Source organism: Pogoniulus pusillus, chromosome 12 (assembly GCF_015220805.1).
Source record: "Pogoniulus pusillus isolate bPogPus1 chromosome 12, bPogPus1.pri, whole genome shotgun sequence".
Classification (NCBI taxonomy): domain Eukaryota; kingdom Metazoa; phylum Chordata; class Aves; order Piciformes; family Lybiidae; genus Pogoniulus; species Pogoniulus pusillus.
In genome coordinates, this window is record NC_087275.1 from 26770754 (window position 1) to 26793522 (window position 22769).

At 36.9% G+C, this 22769-nt stretch overlaps 1 protein-coding gene across 18 annotated transcripts in view; it reads left to right on the forward strand.

Moving 5' to 3' along the window:
- DMD (dystrophin) overlaps positions 1 to 22769 on the forward strand; it is a 1274903-nt gene that overhangs the window by 484341 nt on the left and 767793 nt on the right. For all 18 annotated transcript variants that reach the window (XM_064151948.1, XM_064151957.1, XM_064151959.1 and 15 more), the window contains 7 exons: positions 3390 to 3578; positions 4265 to 4446; positions 8670 to 8820; positions 10941 to 11060; positions 14971 to 15072; positions 15170 to 15277; positions 16652 to 16831. In XM_064151948.1, the coding sequence (XP_064008018.1) occupies positions 3390 to 3578; positions 4265 to 4446; positions 8670 to 8820; positions 10941 to 11060; positions 14971 to 15072; positions 15170 to 15277; positions 16652 to 16831 (1032 nt within the window). The remainder of the gene's footprint in view (positions 1 to 3389; positions 3579 to 4264; positions 4447 to 8669; positions 8821 to 10940; positions 11061 to 14970; positions 15073 to 15169; positions 15278 to 16651; positions 16832 to 22769) is intronic.

Sequence of the window (22769 nt, forward strand, 5' to 3'; positions counted from 1 at the left end):
CAAACAGTTCGAGATAGGTTGACCCCTCGGAGTTCATACTGCAATAGATAAGATCATCTCACTCAGTTGGTCTGAAGGAATAGCTTAAATTCTGCAGAAAAAGCTTCTCTCTGTCTCTTGCTGCTCCAGCTGGGCTTCAGGCTTTGTTTTTGTCCCTCTGACCTTGTGGTGTTTTATATTTGGGGGGGGATCCAATCCAACCCATAACAATGATTCTGTTTATTTACTTGATGATCCCAGGCATCCCATGAATGTGTCATTGTCACATCTCCATACAAATACTCTGCCACGCTTAACACAGAGTAACAACATGCTACTACTGTTTCAGCTTATGATGATTGCACTCTGTTTTATTTCTTTATTTTCCTCCAAATGCCTGGGGAATTAGAAGGCATTATTTATTTATTACTTTAGTAAGGCCTCAGCAGTTGGGAATTATTCAATTGTGCTATCTGTAAATTGGTATTTTGGGGACTTTTAAACTATTTCTTCTATTCATCTGCTTTGTCACCTCGTGACTGATCTCAACTCTCTGCAGGCAGTGGTGCTGTAAGATTTAAGGGAAGGTGGAAAAGTTGTGTTTTCTTTTCTTTAGCAAATAAAAGGGTTACTGACACCATTCTGAGAAGTTCTTTGGGTATACTTTCTGTAGACCTTTTCTGATTTCCTTATGTCAGAAAATGGCTAACTTTTTAATGAGCGCATACTTTGGAATACCTGCCAAGAAACTCTTTTGATTTTTGTTTACACATTTCCTTATGTCAGAAAATGAGCAATTTTTGGCTGAGAACGTATTTTGGAATGCCTGCCAAGAAACTCTTGCTTTCTTTTCTTTACACTTCTTCAAGAATTATAATGGATCAGAAGTTCATCTACACAATTTTACCATTGAAGATTGTGAGCCTAGTTTTGTTTAACGCAGTGTACTTATGGTAGCTTGAGAGAAATCAGTGAATATATTAGGCAACGTGACTAGAGGAAATTATTCTGCCTAGTCACACCTCAGAAGGAGGAGCTGTTAGGGAGTGCCTAGTTAAGCACTTGCCATCCACATTATTCTGTGTCACATCTAGAGAAGGTGGAGGATTTTCAAACATCTGCAAACATGGCATCCCTACTTTCAATCAGCTCTTATACTTATTTTATGTTTTAATCCTTTTTTTTCCTTTCTGCAGTGTATCAGAGGTGGATATATTCTGTTTAGTATTGTAATAGAATTTTATTTAAAAATATAAATGATTCCATATGTAAAAGCAATGATGAAGTTATTCCTTTCCACAGTAGACTGCATACTGATGGGAGATAAGAGCATTGTTTACCATTACTCTCTTGCTGCAGAAACATGATGTGGTTGTGTGGAATGTCTTACTACATTGCACACAATTTGAAATCTACAGTTGCACTCAATTCAAATAATTATTAGTGCAGCAGGAATATGCATTGAATATTTTATATGCCTCATTGTTTGTATTTCTGTAATATGGCACTTCCTTTAAACCAACCCCCCTCAGACTTCAACTTAATCAGATTTCCAAGTGCACGTTTCTGGTGTGAATTTGGTTAGTGAACATTGCTTTCCACACATAAGTGATGACAGTTGTAACCAATGCTTTAGCTTGCCTCATGCACATGTAACAGAAGGATTCGTATAAATTATGATTATTAGATCTCTAACACTCAGAATTAACTTGTTGTTTTGAATATGAGAATTGAAGTTTTCGTTTTATATGATCCTGTTACATGCGTCACATTTCCTACATTCAAGTCTAGATATAAACTTTGACTTTTCCTCCTAAACTACAAAGAAAGGCTTTAGAAACTGCTTTGAATGTTCTCTTGGCATATGTATATGAGATGAGACAATTTTTGTGAGCTGTAAAAACATTAAGCACCTTGGTGTATTTTTTATAAAAGCATAAGCATGTTTTCAGGTAGGAGTTTGTTTTCCTATTAATTTTCTACCAAAGTAGCTAAGTGTGGTGGATTGGGAATTTCCCCCTCCCCCCCCCCCCCCCCCCCCCTTTGAAATTTACCAGCCCAGCTCAGATAGCTAGGAAGTAAGATTAAGCTGTATTTACAGCAAAGCTAAATTTACAAGCATATATACACAATATATTTACATGTATTTACAATTATATACAATTCAGAAATAATCCAGTATTCCTCCCTGGACAGAGAAAGTCCAGAAGGGGCCAATGCTACCTTCTCTCTGTCCCAGGTAGAAAACAACTAGCAATGCTCACCTCTTACCTGGTCAGCCAAAGTTATTGGAAGAGATTAGAGTGAAGGAGAAGCAAACAGATCCAGTGCCCAAAAGAAAAGAAAGATTATTTACACATTCTATTTTTATCCCTTTTAGCAAACCAATGAATGATATAGACTTTATCACTATTAATCTTTTACAAGCAATGATCTAATTTCTCTTAGTCTGCACTGAACTTTCACAAAAGTACCAATTTCTCTTATTAGAATATTCCAGTAAGCCTTAACCCACTACACTAAGCTTATTCAACTTGCTCAAAAAGCTATGGGATGATATATTCTGTATCAAACCTACATTTCTTGCTTATCTTTTGTCCTTATTTTATACTGCTATGCTAATCAGTAAACACTTCTGGTTGATTTCCCTTGCCTTAAGACAGAAGAAGTGTGGATTCCATGTTCATAAAAGTCAACCTGCTGCTAAAGAATGAATATAAGGATGGCATTTGTGGGAAAGGAAAATCAACAGTAATGAAATTGTGTTTGTTTTAAGAAAAACAAATATATAATTTTGCATGAGGCTTCTGAGCTTTTTGAACTTTCTAGAATGATTTTCACAAAATGAGCGATTTTGGGTTGCTCAAGCCTAACATCGCATGCAGTGTAAAGGGCTGCTTTGCCTTTTTATATTATGTTTTCCATAGACTCCCTGCAATGCCAGCATGTAACTTGCTGCCTTTTTGATGATCTAATTTTACTAGCTGCTGTAAGAAATTAATGTCTCTGTTATTTCAATGTGAAAGGAACAGTAAAGTAGAAATTTTTTAAAAAATTAAGAGTGTTTATTGAAAAAAAGTATCAAAACACTCTACACATACAATTTAAGTATCTTAATCATTCAGAATAACTGCTAGGAATTTCAATTTTTAGTTCAAAATATCTGATTTACTAAGAGATCTGTTAATTTCCCTCCATTTTAACTGATCTAGATCAGTTAACTGATTTTATGCTAAGTAGTATTTTCACACATTAGCTACCTGATCTTTTGTTTGATTTAAAGCTAGGTTTTAGACTAGACTGTGCCATTCCATTTATTCCTTTGTAGAATTGTCTGAGCAGATGCTGTTTGCATTACTTGAAATTAATGAAATGAATTAAACATTAATTAAAATGTTGGGTTTGATCAGTTTTTAGAAACTGTTGAAGAAAAGACGTTTAGCACCATCCGCATGAGGTCTGAAATGGATCTTGGAAACTACCAAACTGCTTTGGAAGAAGTACTCACATGGCTTCTCTCTGCTGAAGATGCATTACAAGCACAAGGAGATATATCCAGTGATGTAGAAGTTGTCAAAGAACAGTTTCATACCCATGAGGTATATGTTTACAATAACCCTTCAGTAATCATTTATCTTCTTGCATGCCATAAGGTAAAAAAAAAATACAAAACAAAGATATTGGCTAGGGCTGGGTGATAGGTTGGACTGGATGATCTTGGAGTTCTCTTCCAACCTGGTTGATTCTATGATATTTGTGGCTTAGATTATTCCTTGGTTTTGTCTTTTTCAACTGATTTGGAGAATTTAAACCTAATGCTCCTACATTGGCCATTAAACCTCATCCCTTAGCATTGCATCTACATGTGTTTTAAACACCTGCAGGGATGGTGACTCTGCAGCTTCCCTGTGTAGGTTGTTCCAATGCTTGATAACCCATTTGATGAAGAAATTTTTCTCAGTATCTAATCTAAACAATCCTGATGCAACTGGAGGACATTACCTCTCATCCATCTAATTTCTTCCTTGCTACAGCAAGATAGCTGCAGAGAGCGAGAATGTCTCCCCTCAGCCTCCAATTCTCCAGACTATACAACTTTTTGCCTTATGCAAGAAGTGAAAGTGTTTATTGCTAGTCTGTGTTATAAGATTTGAGAAGGAAATTGAAAAAATAAGTAGCTAAGTTGAAATTCATGATTTGAAAGTGGTGGAATTGAAGGTATTTCTCCAAATCTATTTAATTCCAAAGAGTCAAACTTCAAACTGGATTTTATTTCCATTGTCAGGGTTTCATGATGGAGTTAACAGCTCACCAAGGACGTGTTGGCAATGTTTTGCAAGTTGGAAGTCAACTTTTAGCATCTGGAAAACTTTCAGATGATGAGGAAAATGAAATCCAAGAACAAATGAATCTACTTAATTCTCGATGGGAAAGTCTCAGGGTAGCAAGTATGGAAAAGCAAAGCAAGTAAGTAATGTTTCTGGTAAAATACTCTCTAGAGCTTTACTGAAACAATTTTGAATTTAAATAACAGTTGGGGTGTTGTTTTTTTTTTCTACTCCACTGTAAGAACAAAACCTCATCAGATCTTTTTTTTCACCTGAAATTTGCTGTGTAGTAACTTTGAAACTTGCGCACTGTTTTGAGACTGGAAGCTGAATGCACCACAAGTGTCTGTCAACAACTTGGAAGCTAATATTACCTTAGGCAAAATTTATATAACCTACCTTTTTTTCTGATTGTTTCAACAACTGTCACACTATCTTTCTTTATAAAGGAAAGACTCTTTACCAAGATACAGAAGGAAAAGAGATAAAAATTTTAAGAGCTAATCTCATAAAAATAGTAAGTGTGAGCTTAACTTTCTGGTAAATATTGTCATAACTTTATCTGAGGACAGATTATGTTAAGCTGTAGGACTTGACCTTTGAATAGTGTAGAAATACAATGCAAAGTTTAAAAAATTAAACTGTTTATTAGTCACATTAGTATTTGAAGCTTCATATTTTCAGATTTGTCTTATTTTGATTTACATACTACTGTCTAATGAAAGAAACTTCATAATGGTAGGAGCTTCTGACTGTCCCATAGTGGAGTACTTTGTTTTGCATCACAAAGAGTGGCTAAACCAGGAAAGTTATGCTTGCACATTGCTTTGAACGTCAAATACTGGGCTGTGTAAATCATTGATCTAATCTGCATGACTTGTGTTATGAAATTCTCCATAGAACTTTCCTCAGGTAACTTTCTGTATTGGATAATTTGCCGTTGCCTTTTTTTTTCCTTGCATTTATTCAGTATCCTCTTGGACCTGTTAGCATCTATGACATCCTTTGACAGTGAATTGCATAGGACTTTTACCTAGTATGAGTGCTATGTTTTTAAGGATTGTCATCTTTGTTACTGTCAGCTTAAGTGATTCTCCCTGCTTCCTGTGTTAGAAGTGATGACCCACAGAGTATATTTTCCTTTAGTCTCTCCATAATACTTGTATTTGGTGATTTGGTTTGCTCTTCCTTATTTTCTAGGTCTACCTTATCTCCCTGAATTTTAGTGGGAACAAAACTGTATACATTATTAAAAATTAAGCTGTGATTTTCAACAATTGTATAATAACATTGCTGTGAGGTTTTTGTTTGCTTGGTTGTTTTTTGTTTGGTTGGTTTTGGGGTTTTTTTTTGGGGGGGGGGAGGGGCAATATATTCTTGGCAATTGTAAGCATTTCTTTTCAGCTTGCCACCAAATATTGAAATTGTTTTCTTTATCTCTGTTAGTCTATGAAATCTTCAGTGGGTTTCAGGTCTTTTGGCTTAACTTCCTACAGCTTTAATATTTTCTTGCTGAGAAAACTCGATGGTGCTGTACTGTAGGCAGGTTTTGTTTGCCGTGTTTATTCTCATTTAAATCAACACATGCAATCACCCCTATGAGTGGTACTTTATCTTCTAAAATGTCCTTTGACACCAATTGTTAACCTTATCTTGCAGATGCAGCTATAGGTCATTGCTTGGGGAACTGAATGGTTTAGTATTTTCTGGGGCGTGTCACATTTGGGTAGTATGAAATCAGCAGAAGATATAAAATGATAAGGTCTTCCCAGAGAATATTGTGCTACTATTTAATCTCTTATAAAAGTACTTCTGTGTTAAATTCAGTTAAATTTAGACTATGAACAGCTTTCATATCACAGTGCAATATATTTCTGGGTTATTCTACACAGTTTAAACTCTCAGGATCTATCTCCTGCTTCAGCTCAAAGAGAAGTCTTTTGAGCACATTGCTGTAATCTGGTCCTAAGGCAACAGTGTCATGTTTATCCAAATCGAGATGTTTTCAGTGAAGATGAGAACAGCAAGGCTCCCTGCCCTCTGTTGTAATGGTAATAAGGAATGTAACAAAAGGTTGTACTGTTTACAGCACTGGGAAACTAAACCAAACAATCCACAAAGAGAGTAGAAAGATATACTGATAGAGGATACGATAAAAGTGAAAGGATGATTTAAGAGGTCAGAACATTAGAGTAAGTTCAGAACACAGCACTGCCTTTTGTATTAGGCAGCCCAAATTGGATTTCCCTTGTATTCACTGTGTTGTGAGTATTTGAGTCTTCTAGCAAGCAATACATTAGCATGCTGAGGGAAAAAAGGCCTGAGGTGGGTCTTTTTTTTCATTTCTTCCTCCTGTCCTTTCTCAAATGGGTTCTCTATAGTAAAGCATCTCATTGTGATAAATATACCACTTCAGGGGAAAGCTTAATGCAGTTTAGTGCTTTATGGAGAATTCCACAACTAATAAAACACATTCAATTCAATGAAAAAGCATTTTGCATTTGAAACTTATGAGGGCCATACTATAAACACTGCTCAAGATAATCTCCTAAAGGATATGTAAGTAAATGCTAAAACCTCTATCAGATGTTTGTAGAAGCCACTTGAAAATCAGGAAGCACCTGGAGAATGGAAAGAAATAAGAAACTTCCTTTTCCTTAGGAATCAACTGTGGTTAAATGAACCTTTTAAAAAACTTTATTTCTGTTTGAAGTTGCTACAGAATAACATCAATATTCAATATAATAATTATTTGTATCTTGGCTTTCATAAATTCTTAGAAGGTTTCCTATACCATTTATTTAATGACTTGCTAAAAATACATATCTCTATGATGAAGCATTTTATCTAATATTTGTATCAACTTAGTTCAGAATATCAAGACATTAAAATATACACCTGAAAGTGAAGAGGGGACTGAGATAGAACTGAGATTGCTAATCCCTTGTGAGCCATGGATTACAACAAAGCAGAGTATCATCTAGAGTATCATCTTTGTTGTAGGCAGCAAAGAGGAGGATCAGGAATGATCTCATAGCTGTCTACAACTGCCTGAAGAGAGGTTGTAGCCAGGAGGAGGTTGGTCTCTTCTGCCAGGGAACCAGCAAGAGAACAAGGAGACACAGTCTCAAGTTATGCAAGGGGAGATATAGGCTGGATGTTAGGAGGAAGTTCTTCCTAGAGAGAGTGATTTGCCATTGGAATGGGCTGCCCAGGGAGGTGGTGGAATTGCTGTCCCTGGAGGTGTTCAATAAAAGACTGGATGAGGCACTTAGTGCTCTGGTCTAGTTGATTGGACAGAGTTGGATGATAGGTTGGCCTGGATGATCTTGGAGGTCTCTTCCAACCTGGTTGATTCTGTGATAAAGAAAGTGAGAGATTATAGTAGACACCACATGTATCTGCTGGTCATTTTTGATCCTTAATTAACACACAATTTCCAAAATAAAAATCAACAAAGAACAACAACTAAAAAAAACCAAACATGAAATCATAATACATGATGAAGATCTATAACAATCTGTTCTTATAAAAAAATATTGAGGCAAGTAATACAGGGAAACATTACTGTTTGTTATCTGCTATTGGAACTAATGGAGCCCTTCCCATTTCTTAGAACCATTTTCTTTCTTCAGTGTCTTTAGTTCTGTTGAAGTTTCAGTACCTGCTTACAGTTGTTCCTGTGATTTGTTTCCTTTGGTCCTTTGCTTCCAAGAGGTGCTAGCTGGGGTCTTTAAAAATTATTACTGTTTCTAGAAAGTACCATAGCTTCACAGAGCTCCAGGCATAACATCCAGTACTCTCTCAGTACCCTCTGGGGCCACTGAGGTACCATTTGAGAAACAGGTGTAACTAAGGCCTTATTTCAAAACAAACTTTTTTTTTTACAGTTTTGGCTTCTATAAAGTCAGCTCACCTCAGGGTTTGACTGCAGTTTCTCCCTTTTTCTGTATCCACTTCTCTGCACTAGAAGATACCTTCAAGTCCATGGCTGCCTTAGGATTCCTGTGATCATCGCTTGCACTCTTGTTCTGTTTCACAGACTGCCTTTCACATTTTCTTCCCTTATCACCTCTACTTAAGAGAGCCTGGTTTGGCTCATCTTCCTATGGTTGTTACTACTATCAGAAGTCCTCAGGCAATGTATACAAGTGGTATCTAATACTCAGAGTCTAAGAGTTTGAAAACAGTATGCTCAAATCAAAAATGTTCCATCGTTGTTTTTACTTACCTGTTCAATTGTTTCTATTCTCTGTTGAGATGTAGTCTCATCAAAATCACATACAAGAATACAGGACAGATATTTCTGCCTGTTGTTTTCTTTCATGTGTATACTGAAATTATTATTTCTTTGTTTTACAGCTTACATAAAATCCTAATGGATCTGCAGAATCAACAGCTAGCCCAGTTAGCTGACTGGCTGACAAAAACAGAAGAAAGGACAAGAAAAATCGATTTGGACCCCTTAGGTCCAGATCTAGAGGATCTAAAGCGTCAAGTAGAAGAGCATAAGGTATGCATCCAAAGGCATAAACCCCAAGCCTAGTGTTTGTTGTTTCAAAAGCTCTAATCCTGCCATTAGAATATAGCACAGTAATATGAAGTAGTACTTTTAATTGAACTGTCCTTATCATTCCATGTTATTATTATACAATTTGTAGTTAGCAAATGTAATAGTTTCATTAATTTCCTACAAAAGCTGCTCAGGTATTTGTAATTTTTTTAGTGGAAACTATAGGAAAAAAATAGTGTTAGCACTTTTCAGTACTTGAAATTAATAGCAAAGGTCAAATGAGACACTTCTTAAGTGCTGAAATATCAGGAGTGGATTTGTCTTTGAGTCTTGGATGTCCTAGGTAGGTATTTTGAAGTAGATTATATTAGAGTCACATAAGTTGTTACCCATAAATAGGAATTAAACAAACTGTGGAGTTGTATTTATATCTATTATTGCTACTGGGTTAATATTGTTTTGTACAGTTACTGAGCTTTAGTAGTGTTACATTATGGCAGTTCTGACTTCTCTGCCAATTTAACAGCATGTTGTTTTTTTTATTACATAAAAAACATAGTAGAATATGCAAGACAACTGTAAAATTCTTTTATTACACAGCACAATAAGAATATATCTGACTTTTAATACCTGTGTTGTTTTCTTTTTCATGCTGCCTTCTCTTTTCCTTTTTCCATTCTCTAGTAGCAGTAATGCAGTAGTCCTGATTAGACTGCATAATCTTGTCAGGACTACCAGAATTCAGAATATGCAACTGCACAACAATATAAAACAGACTCTGGTTTCTAACTGCAAAAATATACTATTAAAAAAATAATTAGTGAAAAATAACAGGCTAATAAATGGAATGCAAGAGAGAATTTGGTACATTTTTTTCCTTAGTCCTTGAGGGTAATTAATTGGAAAAATTAAGAATTAAAAGGTTTAAATTACCTAGCTTCATATGAACTGAACTTCAAAAATGTAGATGTATCCATGACACATGGTGATGTATCCATGACACATGGTGATGATGATAAAGGAGACACAGAAAAGTATTGGAAATAGCTGATTTGTGAGGTCATGGAAATTTGCTCTCTGATAACTCATTACTGTCTCTATGTTGGTGGTTTAAGGCAGTTCAGTTCCATAGTGTCTTGAAAGTTTAGGATTTGATGCACTATATCCTGTGGCATTGCCAATTCAGGCTCTAGAGAGCAGAACTTCTGTGTAAAAGATTTTTCTCTGCATACTGATTAAGGACTTCTGTTGAAGAAGAATGGAAATTGTGTGCCTGCTGCCGCTCTTTGTGCTATCCGATCTTGCCTTGTGAGGTGACAATGCATGTCAGCTTGTGGGTTTGCTAGCTAAGAATATATTCTATCATTAATTATATTTATTTATTTATTTATTTATTAAAGAAGAGGTAATTATGAAATGGTGATTAGGAAAAAAACACCTGAAAGATGTTGACTACATGAGTACTAAGCCTTGAATAGCTTTGTTCTTTTTTCTGTGTATTTTGTATTTGAATATGCACTCTCTTCATGCTGTTTCTGTCTAATATTGAGAAAAAGAAATGTATTTAGCTTCTATTTGACTATTCTGGGTGAAGACCTGCAGAAATCTTTCTCTTCCACCTACTAATTCTTCACAGAGATGTGAAGAGTTGTAGAAATTTTACTAATTCAATTATTAGTTATCAATTTGTGCAGATTTCAGCAAGATTTCTTCACTTTTTGCTGTTTACTATTTCTCAGCAAAAGATTGTCCTGTTTTATTGCAGCTTGAAGCTGAAACTGACTACCAAAGCTAAATGAGCAAGAAAGTATTTTCTCAGACATTTAGAAATTATGAAGGGCCTCTCCCACTTTGTTTCCTGGTTTCTGCAATAAGTGCAGCAAGAGTGCTGCATGTATTTCCTAATCCTGAGTTCATCTCCTGAGCAGTTTCATCCTGTTGTTGGTGTTGTAGCAGTGCCAAGCTCAAGATGATGTGCATTTTTTAAATGAAAATCTGTAATTTTGCATAGCTTTTTATAACTTTTTAAAACTAAAATATGTTAATATGGAGTACAACATCTAATCTCTTGGCTGTTTAAAAATTGCAGGCTATACTGATACCTATTCTCATGCTTTTAGGCGTTTCAAGACGATTTGGAACAGGAACAAGTCAAGGTAAATTCACTGACCCACATGGTGGTGGTAGTGGATGAAAACAGTGGAGACGGAGCTACTGCTGCACTTGAAGAGCAGCTTCAGGTAATGACTAGACTTCTGTCTCTTGTAGGAAGCGCTACTGGTGGCACTAAGTGTTAACAAAGTTGAAGAAGAGCAATTAGTAGCATTGGGTATATCTCAGGAGATATTTGTGAGGAAGATCTTAAGTATTTCTTGTAGGATGTTATTTTTGTGTAGATGGATAAATGGAAGTATTTTGAAATTAAAACAGGTATATGAGAGCAATTTTCTTCCTCTTCCTTTCAAAATTAACCTGTATTTTCTATCCAAGGCCAAGTGTTTGTCTTTCTTAACTGTGTTTCATTACTCCTGACAGAAGTAATGTGATTCTCTTTTCTAGTTAAATAGAAGTATATTGCATCTACAAATCTACAAAATTCAGCACTAAGGGAGATATTAAAATTTTTGTTATATGTGGTGTATTTTGCTGTTATAATATCTTAAAGTGTCATTATTCACTGACAAGTGCTTAAAGGCACATTCATTTTCAGTAATGCCTGAGATGTGTGTCTTTTTAATGGCAACGTTGGTCCCATAAAACTGACACAGGGCTTTTTAAAGATATGCAAAGCTGAGTAGTGAATTTGTACAGAAATAGATTTCTGTAGACAATGGTTATGAAGAAGTGTTAATAACATACCAGTTAGAATCATAGAATCAACCAGGTTGGAAGAGACCTCCAAGATCATCCAGTCCAACCTATCAGCCAGCCCTATCCAGTCAACTAGACCATGGCACTAAGTGCCTCATCCAGGCTTTTCTTGAAGACCCCCAGGGACGGTGCCTCCACCACCTCCCTGGGCAGCCCATTCCAATGTGTTTTTCTAAAACACTTCCCATGCATCTTCTGTGGCTACACCACATTGGAATCCAAGCTGAAACAGAATTCAGACATTATTGCAATGCTTTTACCCCATTAAAGAAATAACAACACCAAAAAAAAGTGACTGTGAATGGAACACAATGGCAATACACCATTTATAATTGTATTAGTAGAGAAGGCAGCTGTTATTGGGATAAAGTGTGCTCAATTATTGCTGTCATTTTAAAAGTATGTTTCTTGAATATATATTGCCTCAAAAGGCGATTCCTGGGGCACTGTACCCTGCAACACAGGATGTGGAACAGTGAAGCTGCTGTTCTGTTCCTTCCTGAGATTTCACTGCCTTAAAGAAGAATCAGAAAGGAAAAGTCAATAATCCCATTGCTCTGGAAGTCACAAAGTATGTAGCAGTATTACAGATATTGATAAAAACAAACAAGCAAAAGAAAGCCCCAAACAGTCAGAAAACAAACAAACAAATAAACAGATGTAAAACTATAGGATTTAGGATGTAAGGAAGTTGTACGAACTCCAATACTTTTATGCCCAGAATTGAGTTGCTGTAGTCCACCTACTAGCAAAATCTTACATCTCCTTTTTCAAGTGTACAGAGATTGTTTGGATAGGTTTTGATTTTCTTTTTAATTAATTTATTTTTATTTTTTCACATCATTTGCCAACTTCTTATTAGCACAGGAGATAAAATGTGTTGGCAGGCACAACCTTGAGAGTATTTGAGAAAAAGCACAGTGGAGCAAAGTTCAAAGCTTGATTGTGTATCTGCCAGTCTGACTTGTAAAAGTAGAACATAACAAGAGCATGCTCTGGCAAAGAGAAGATCTTAGTAGGACTGCCTGAGTGAGATACTGGAGAGGGTCACATTTGGAAGAGTGGAAACTTGTTGCTGTGTAATTGTCAAGGCTGTATTTTCCAACCAGGTGCAATTCAGTTATGTCTTTGTGTTTCAAAAAATTTTAGAGAGTGTGATTCCTGAAGTATTTTCATATATATTCATATAATGCCTATGTTTGTGCATGTGTCAGCATAAAACAATAATAAAAACCACCACAAAAAGATCAATTACAAGTTTTAAGTTTTATCAGGATGCCAAGAATGTGCACTGGCTTCATGTGAACACTATAGAAGTGCTGAAGATTTATTGTCTATGAAAAACAAAACAAAACCAAAACCCCAAACCATGACCTCCAAACCAGTAAAAATGCAAACAATCAAACAAAAGTATTTAAGAGGCAGTTAATTAATAGAAACCAAAAGTGTCCCTGAAACAATTTACCCATAGAAAATTTAATCTTGCTTGGAAAAATAAAAGTAAACACAATTACAGCACTTCTCTTACAAACAGGTGTTGCCCTAGGGTAGTCTGAGAGCTTACAGCTAGCCTAGGTGTGTGTCGATCTTAAAACCTCTTTTACATTACAGTGGTTACTTCAGATATTTGTGTGACATGTTGTGAGCCTCACTCTGTCCATGCTCCTGATGAAAACTGGCATTTTATATTTATGACTCCCAGATTCCCATTAACTCAATCCAGACATTTACCAAAAGGCAGTTGCTGAGTGAGGCTCAAATTTGTAGTGTAGCAAAGTTAAAGGGCTATATGAGCAAATCTGTTGCTGCAGTCTGACTAATATGCAAAACTGTTTTCATCTCAGAGAAATGTCTAACACACAGAATCCAGGAATGCAGGTAGCTTTTTCTCTAATTATACCCAGCAGACAATAGGTCCCTTCAGGAGTCTTGTGAGCTAGCTCAAATTAGAGCCCTCCCCAGGCTTCAGGGGTCGAGGCATGTGATAGAAGGAGATCTGCATTGAATTTATTCAAATGGTTCTGGATGGCTTTTTCCCTTGCTGAGGGAAAGTAGCTGAGAGTGTAATTGACAGTGGCTATTATATATTCATTTCATTCAGGACACTGTCTTTTGATTTTAAGATGACATAGGGGTAGTTCTCATAAAAATACAGCAAAATAGGTGAGGAATGTTAATAAATAGAATAGGATAAATTCAGTTGAATGGGACCTGCAATGACCATCTAATCTAACTGCCTGACCACTTCTGAGCTGACCAAGGTAAAACATGTTGCAGAAGACATTGTCCAAATGCCTCTTAAACACTGACAAGATTAGGGCATGGACCACATCTCTGTGAAGCCTGTTCCAGTGTTTTATCACTGTCTTGGTAAAGAAATGCTTTGTAGTATCTAGTGTAAGCCCCCTATAATACAGCTTTGAACCATTCACTCATATCCTATCACTGTATACAGAGAACAAGAGCTCAGCACCTCCCTCTCCACTACCTCTCCTCAAAATTTTGTAGAGAACAATGAGGTTGACTCCAGCTTCCTAGGCAAGGCCACATTCACAGAATCACAGAACTTCAGAGGTTGGAAAGAATCTCCAGAGATTGAGTCCAGTCTCCCTATCGAAAGCAGGATCACCTAGGGGAGTCCACACAGGATTGCATCTCTTTTGAAAGCCTCCAGGGAAGGAGACTCCACAGTCCCCCTGGGCAGCCTGCTCCAGGGCTCTGTCACCCTCACTGTAAAGAAGTTTCTCCTCATGTTGAGGTGAAACCTTCTACATTCCAGTTTGTATCCACTATTCCTCGTCTTATTACTACACACACTGAAAAGAGATGGGCCTCATCCACTTGACACCCACCCCTCAAATGCTTAATTGATCAGATTCCTTCTCAGTCTTCTCTTCTCCAGACTAAAGAGCCCCAAGTCTCTCAGTCTCTCTTCCCAGGGGAGGTGCTCAAGCCTCCTGATCACCCTGGTGGCTCTCCATTGGACTCTCTCCAGCAGGTCCCTGTCTGTCTTGAGAAACAAAACCACCTCTGATTTTTGCTCTACCACTTCTCCTATTCTATTTTGGTTTTATTTCAAGTAATGATAAAATCCATTTCAGTGTGAACATGCAAAGTATTTTCAGGGCTTATGACTGCGATAAGTGAATTCAGAAAGTGTTTTCATGACAAAATGTGTAATGCCACAGGATAATCAGACTGCCTTGGGGGTGGGGGGAAGAAACAGAAAAACACACAACAACCTCCAAAAACCTCTGTTGTGTGTTTCCTTCTCTCCAGCACTTTGGGAAACGGTGGGCAGCCATCTGCAGGTGGACAGAAGACCGATGGTTCCTTCTGCAAGATATTCTGCGTAAATGGCAGCACTTTGCAGAAGAACAGGTGAAGAGTTTTAGCAGTCATAAACTGGAAAATTCTTCTTTAAATGGTGTTAGGAAAGGCCTGACTGGAGCCTTTTCATTCTCCAATTTTCTTTCAGTGCCTTTTTGATGCGTGGCTTACCGAGAAAGAAGATGCTGTGAGCAAAATTCATACAAGTGGCTTTAAAGATCAAAATGAGATGCTGGACAATCTACGCAAATTGGCTGTATGTATTGTTCATAGAATCATAGAATTCAAGTTCTAGTTCTAGAATTCATCTTCTAGTTGCTTATTCAGAAGTCTAGATGCATGTGGCTTTATCCCTTTCTCATACAATGTGGTTTAACAGAATAACTGTTGTGTGATTTGGGAATGGGATGAGCAGATTGATCCATGTCCTTTCAGATAAAGGAACCAACAGGTGCAGATGGTTTTTCTTGATTGTCTCTTCAGTCAGAAATTTATTACCAGGAATAACATTAGGATGTCTTTAAAAATATGGATATTTTATGTTTAAAGTTTGTTTGTTGGTACTATTGATGTCTGTATCATATGTGAAACTGAATATATATATATATATATATATATATATATATGTGCTGAGACATATGCCAAGACACACTCATCCTGCAGCAAAACCTGTTATACATTCCTTGAACTTGAAAAAGCTAAAGCCTCAGAAGTTGTGAAATGCTGATACTACTGTTCATTTACAGCTATACCCCAACTGCATTCCAAGAATCTACTTACATACATAAAATGTACCCTTTTCAACCTGTGCTTTACCTCACTCTTCAGATAATTCTATACCTCAGCTTTATGGACAGAATGTAGGTCTGACTGGCCTAGAGTGGTGCTCTGCTTATAAAGGTGGAAAGCTGGTCACAGCCTTGTTTTGTAAGTGAGCAGCACTAGGACTACAACACTAAGAAAATGTGCTATCTTTATACATAACAATCATAGAATCAAACAGGTTGGAAGAGACCTATCACCCAGTCCTATCCAGTCACCTAGATCATGGCACTAAGTGCCACATCAAGTCTTTTCTTGAACAGCTCCAGGGGCAGTGACTCCACCACCTCCCTGGGCAGCCCATTCCAATGGGAAATCACTCTCTCTGTGAAGAACTTCCTCCTAACATCCAGCCTATACTGATTATGTATTTATAGCAAAGAAAGCATGGATGTCCATGCTTTTGTTAAAACAGGTAAATTATGATTGCTGTAAATAGGAATTTCACAGACAATCTTCTATTTAAACAGAACTGTTACTTGTTTCCTCAAATGAGTGTGTGGAGGCAGAAGGTATCCTAAGTGTTCTTTCAAGACTTGCTTTTACTAGTTTATGTACTAGAATTTTCAGGTAATGAATGATTCTCAAGTTACACTAACTGTTTTGTTCTACAGTAAGCTTAGTCTTAGATTTACAAAAAAGGATTTTCAGATTGATTAAGTACCCCTACCCACTGTCATTTCAGTATTATGCTCTTTTTAGGATTTTCCTTCTATGATTATTAAATTTGGAGGTTTGTTTTTTGGCTTTTCTTTGAGGTTTTGTGTGTGTATATGAATTACTGTTCCTTTTGCTGTTACTTGAACAGATTCTAAAAGGAGATCTGGAAATAAAAAGGCAAATAATGGGTAAGCTGAAGCTGCTTGTTCAAGACCTCCTTATAGCTGTGAAAAATAAAGCAGTGGCTCAAAGGCTGGAAAGTCGTCTTGAAAGCTTTGCCCAGCGCTGGGATAGTCTCATGCAGCAGGTGGAGAGAAATTCTCAACAGGTTTGTAAAACTCAGCATTTTGTCAGTTGGTGACAGTCAAATATCCGAAGTAGTGCTAGTGCTGTTTGTTATATTGGCATGTGTGTGTTTGTTTGGGGTATTTTTTGTTGTTTCGGGATTTGTTTGAGGCTTTTTTGTGGTTTGTTTTTTTTTTCCTTCCTTTAAGATGTTTTATTTTTAAGGTAACATAATACAAATGCGATAAAACTTGTCAGAATTTCATTTCTCTCTTTAGTTTTTCATCATTCTTTAGACAATTGATTACATTCCTGGGGTGCTAACTATGTTTTTAGGGATGATGCAGTCCATAGAGAAATACTCTTTCCAGTTAATTTATTTTTAACCTGTACTGTTTGGTCACTTCAAATGTGCTGCTGTTATATCTCTCTGTAGAATGGCTCTTAGTTTGAAATTACTGTAAGAAGTGTTTGATAGTTAAAGATAAAATATTTTTATTTAGTTTCAAAGGTGAAATTTTATTATAGAGTACTCTTTTGTGTTTATGTTATGCTGATTTATGGATTAAAAAGAGAGGGTGAAGGAAGAGTTCCTTGGAAAAATAAACAAATCAATCCTTACCTGTAGCCAAAATGCTAATGAAGAAGGACTGTTTTACCCAGTTCTTTTATGTTAACTCAAATACATTAAAAAAAGAATTTGAGTTTTTTACATTTTCATATTTTAAAAACTAGATAACAAAAATCAAAGTTCTGGTGTAATATCTGACAACATTTCCACATTTCCATTTATTTTTCTTAGCCATCTGTCAATATCTCATTTTTATTGGAGTTAAACCCAAATCAGCTCAATATTTTTTCCTTCCCATTTCATTATCTCATTACTATAGAGATATTTTTGTGCTGTCATTATACAGCTGGTAACATGGAAATGGACATGAAGACTCTTCAGTGATAAAACAGAGTATGTTGTTACTGAGTGTACCCTGGTCCTGTTCCTGGAGGGCCTCTCATAGCTTTGGTCAATCTGATTAAATTCCCTCAACCATGCAGCACCTTTCTTCTACCAGTCTGTGTTTGGATACTTAAATCAAAGCTAGTGTAGTTCCTGCAGTGATCTGAATATGTCTCATTAACCTTATTCCCAACTTGTGCTTTAATATTCCAGTTTGCACTGTGATGCAGTTTCTTGCATAGCTGAAGTTGGAAAAATCAGTTTCTTAGAACAGAAGAGAGCAAAGTGGAGAAAGAGTGTGATTTCACTTAGTAACAGAAGGCAAAACCAGTTTGTGCTATACAGCATCTATAACAGTGGAAAAAAATGATGTAACTCTTGTATATTTGCTGTAGAAAGCCTTTGGTTTCAATGCAGAGGAAACTCCAGAGATCTCTTTTTGGTTTTGGGGTGACCAGAGTGACATGATTTGAAGGTGTTAGTAACTGACTCCAGGGGGTTCAAGAGTTATTCAGATTGTTAATCGCTCCTAAAAGCAGATACTAGGTTTGAAAATGAAACAGATAAGATAGCCTCCTCACGAAATGAGCAATCTCGAAGCTGTACAAGCATACATTGTAAAGCAGCACAGGTGGAAGATGCTTTGAATTCCCAGAACAGTGTGGCAGCCTTATCATGGCAGCACATTTCAGCTGATAAGCTTTTCCTCAAAGGAGAAGCTACTTTGCTTAGCACAGAGTTGATATGTTGTATGGGCACGTGGCTTCATATTCTGGAGGTATTGCACATTCAGAGCTAGCTAGAGGACCATTTCTCAGGGCACTGCTGCCTGGATTGGATACATCGCTGAAATACTGATAGTATACTTTTTGCCATGTGTGTCTCTCTACCTAGGCAGGGCCAATAATGTTACTGGATTTTATCTGTGTGTTCATTATAGATCTCAGTTATAGATTTAGATGTCAATTAAAAAAATGCCTTTAACAGATCTGTTCTCTCTAATCATGAGATGAGGAGGAGGAGAGTTGGAAGTGTGTGATAAATACCACTCAAATCTATCAGAAAAAGCACACTTAATTCATCAGACTTAGGCTGACTTCAAAATTAAGTTTATTCCCTTCATTAATCAGACTTAGATTGACTTCAAAATAAAGTTTATTCCCCTCATTAATAATACTCATTGTACCTTCCTGACTTACACTTTTGTAATTGGTTATTTCCCCTCCCTCTCTTCTAAAATGTTGATAATTAGTTAACTTACTAACAAAATAAAAAATTAAGTGAAAGAAGCAACTTCAGCCTCCGTTCAAAGCTGATTCCCCAGCTAGGTGTAGGAAACAGTTATGCATCCAAGGTAAAAGTGCAGAAAGTAGAATGTGAGTCCTCCTACAGTTAGCTGAATTAATGCTGATGAATTTAAGTATCTAATTTTAATGGCTGAAGCTTCTTCTAATAATGAGTGGATGGCAAGGTTTAGAGAGAGACACCTCTAAAAAGCAGTTTGTCCTCATCATGAAAATGTCAGCTTTCCTTCATTGACCACACGGTGAAATCAAGGACAAGGACAACTTGCTTAGACTAGATGTATAGCTTTTTGAAACTCTTAAGTCCACCTTTGATGAGTTCATTATGCTTCACTAAATTGTACTGAAAACCTTCCCAAACAAAGAAAACAACATTCCTCATCTCAACTTACCCATTCACATACATACAGTTCATCAAAGAACAGATGACAGCTCCAAAAGTGAGTGTTAAGGAAAATTATGAGTTTATCAGGATGGAGGGCACTTCTACAGGCAGTAATAAATGATGGCATTAAAGGTAGTCTGCCGTATAAAAGAGAAATAAAATGACATAAAACTACTGAAGTGCTATATACACGTTGTACATACATTTGCCTGTAGAGGATGAAAAGCAAGATTAAAATTTGTCCACCCTGAAAAGAGATGATTTTTAACATATTTCTGAGATGAGCTTGCTGATGGAAACTGCAGGCCAGCACTGTACTTAGAAAGGCTTTTAAAGCTCAGGCTTGTGAGTCACCTTAGCACTTTCCATATGATTTTCTAGTTGGTTTAAGTCCTAGTCTGTATTACTCCTTCTCAAACTCATATTTACTTGTCAGGAACGGAGAAGGATGGGGAAGCTTATACTGTCATTCAAAGGACCACCCTTGAATAATACATGAAACACACTACCTTCAGTGACTATATTTAAGAGATGTGTTGGTGTTTTTGCCAGGGACACTGCCCAAAATTATTTCCATTTTTGTACTTGCTTAGATTTTTAAGGATTGTCCTTTGCCATTGACATGTGTGCACTCTTTAAACATGAACCAACTTCATCTTGCAAAGTGACACTGCAGTGTAATTTTCAGTACCTTTTAGCCTTACCCAGTCTCTAATTAGTGTGATTATGAATTTAAAATCACATCTCCCCTTGAAATATGTGATGTTTAACCTCCACTCCCATTGATTAAGCATGAAAAATCCTTTTTTTACTGTTTCAACATATAAATCATCACCTGTCCCAGCATCACAACTTGACTACTCTGAACATATGGTGATTGCAGTGTCTACTTTTGAAACACAATACCCAATCACCAGCTGAAACTGCTACTCCTGTGTAATTTGCAGTAAGCTGAAGATGCTTTCTGCAGTGACCTAGCTATGGTTTATTCTGTTTTACACCTTCTTCACTGTAAAATGTATCCTAGTATTGATTGGCAAATGGAAACATGGCAGGATATGACCTCAGGTGTCAGAAACATCATCCTATCATTGATTTTTGGATAAAACTAAGAGTAGTAAGAATTTTGCGAGAAGGGTCTATGCCTAAAGCTGCATACGAGGAGCAAACGATTAATTGGAGTGTTCATAGCTACAGAGCCAGCTTGGGGAAAGATTACAATAGGTGTTATCCTCAAATTTAAATTCCTCTAGATTCCAGAGCCTTTAATATTTTCCCTTTTGCCTCCCTCACCCTGTACCTCTATCTCCTCCCAGTATTAATTAAAATTGAAAATAATGCCATGTAAAGTTTTAACAAAGCTATCTGGAAATGCTTACTTAATATTGCCATAATTTCCATAGATTAAGATACTCAAATCAATACATTTTCCTGAGGGAACTAAAGAGTAGTATATATAGTATTGTAGGGAGTAAAAACTTTTTTTTTTCTTCTCCAAAGAATTTATGTAGTTCATACATTAACTAAATCCTTGCAGCTCAGAAGCAGCTTATTCCAACTGTCAAGCCTAAACCAGAAATTAAAACCGAAACCCACAAAACCAACCAACCAAAGCCACAACAAAACAAGAGGAAAGTCCAAACAAAACCAACCAAGCAAACTAATACTTTGCTCTGAATCTTAAATTTGTAATCTTCTGAGTAGTCCAGATTCTGTTCTAAAAGCTAGGCAGGCAGGCTTTTCTAGTGGATGAAACACAACGTTGAACTGACTGTTCTAGGTAAGAAACACTACCAAAACTGCAGTGGCAATGAACTTCCCAACTCATCACTTCCACCAGCATACTGAGCAGAGAATAAGAAAGCTTTTCTGTTGGGAAGACCAGATGAAAGATTTGGCAACGTTGACAGGAATTTGAGCTTTATTTACTTTGTTTAGCTTTACTGATGTTGTCTACAGAGAAGAGGCTTGCTGCCAGTATTTTTTTTTTCCCTTGTCACTCTTTTTTTCTTCAGTATGAGAGCATTGTGGGAAAGGTATTGCAGTTACCTAGTGTGCCTCTTCTTCGTTATTTGTAGAAACACTTGTGACTTAATAGCTAAGGCAGGTCGAGGGAGGTTCTCCTTCCCCTGTACTCTGCCCTGCTGAGACCTCACCTTGAATATTACATTCACTTTTGAGCTCCACAGTTCAGGAGAGACAGGAATCAACTTGAAAGAGCCCAGCAGAGGACTACAAAGATGATGAAAGGGCTGGAGGGCCTGGGTCTTTTTTGTCTGGTGAAGAAAAGACTTAGAGTGGATCTAATAAATGTTTAGATATATTTGAGGGCTTGGAATCAAGACGGAGGGGACAAACTCTTCTCAGTTATGCCCTGTGATAGGGCAAGGGATAATCGATGCTACAGCACAGGAAGTTCCACCTCAACATGAGGAAAAGCTTCTTTACTGTAAGGGTCACAGAGCACTGGAATAGGCTCCCCAGAGAAGTTGTGGAGTCTCCTTCTCTGGAGACTTTCAAGACCCATCTGGATGTGTTCCTCTGTGACCTGCAAAAGGTTACGGTCCTGCTCTGGCAGAGGAGGTTGAACTCAGTAATCTCTGGAGGTCCCTTCCAACCCCTAACATCCTGTGATCATGTGCAGACAGTTCAGTTCTCTAGCAGAGTTCCTGGTTCAAGAAGTAGTAGATAATTTATGTCTCTCTATATATATTTATATATGGTTTCATGGAATTTTAGATATGGCACTGCTGTAATTGAACTGGAAAGCCTTTCTAATCCTTGCTCATTGGGAATAAATGAAGAAGCAGAGCTCTTGTGGTGCACAGCCTTTCCTGATCCCAGTATAGCTTCTTCCTCTTCTTCTCTATTTCACTGCTCCTAAGCTGAGCTGACCATTGAAGCTGTAACTAGAGCATTTTGATAAATTGAGCCCTCATATGTCAGAACCAAAAAAAGAAGTGACCCATTTCTTGTGAGTTAAAGGATTTGAGGACAGCTGCCCACGTTCAAGTGACAAGTTTACAATTTGCTATTATAAAGAAACAGATCTAAATGAGCAGTACATGTACAACCAGAATCTTTCAAACCAAGGAGCAGAAACTGTTGCTTTTTATGCAGATAAACTATATGAAGGATTTCTTTTCATACTACTGGATAAGGATAAACACATCAGATTGATAGTGTTTGCAGTGTTCCATGTTATGTGTGTTAGTACCTGTTGTCACTCCTTAACATTAGTTTTTAAGTGTGGCATAAAATCGATGCAAATCAATTTGCCTTCTCATGCATGTTTTCTAATTTGAGCTTTCCTGACAGAAAGCTGTCTGCCTTTTTG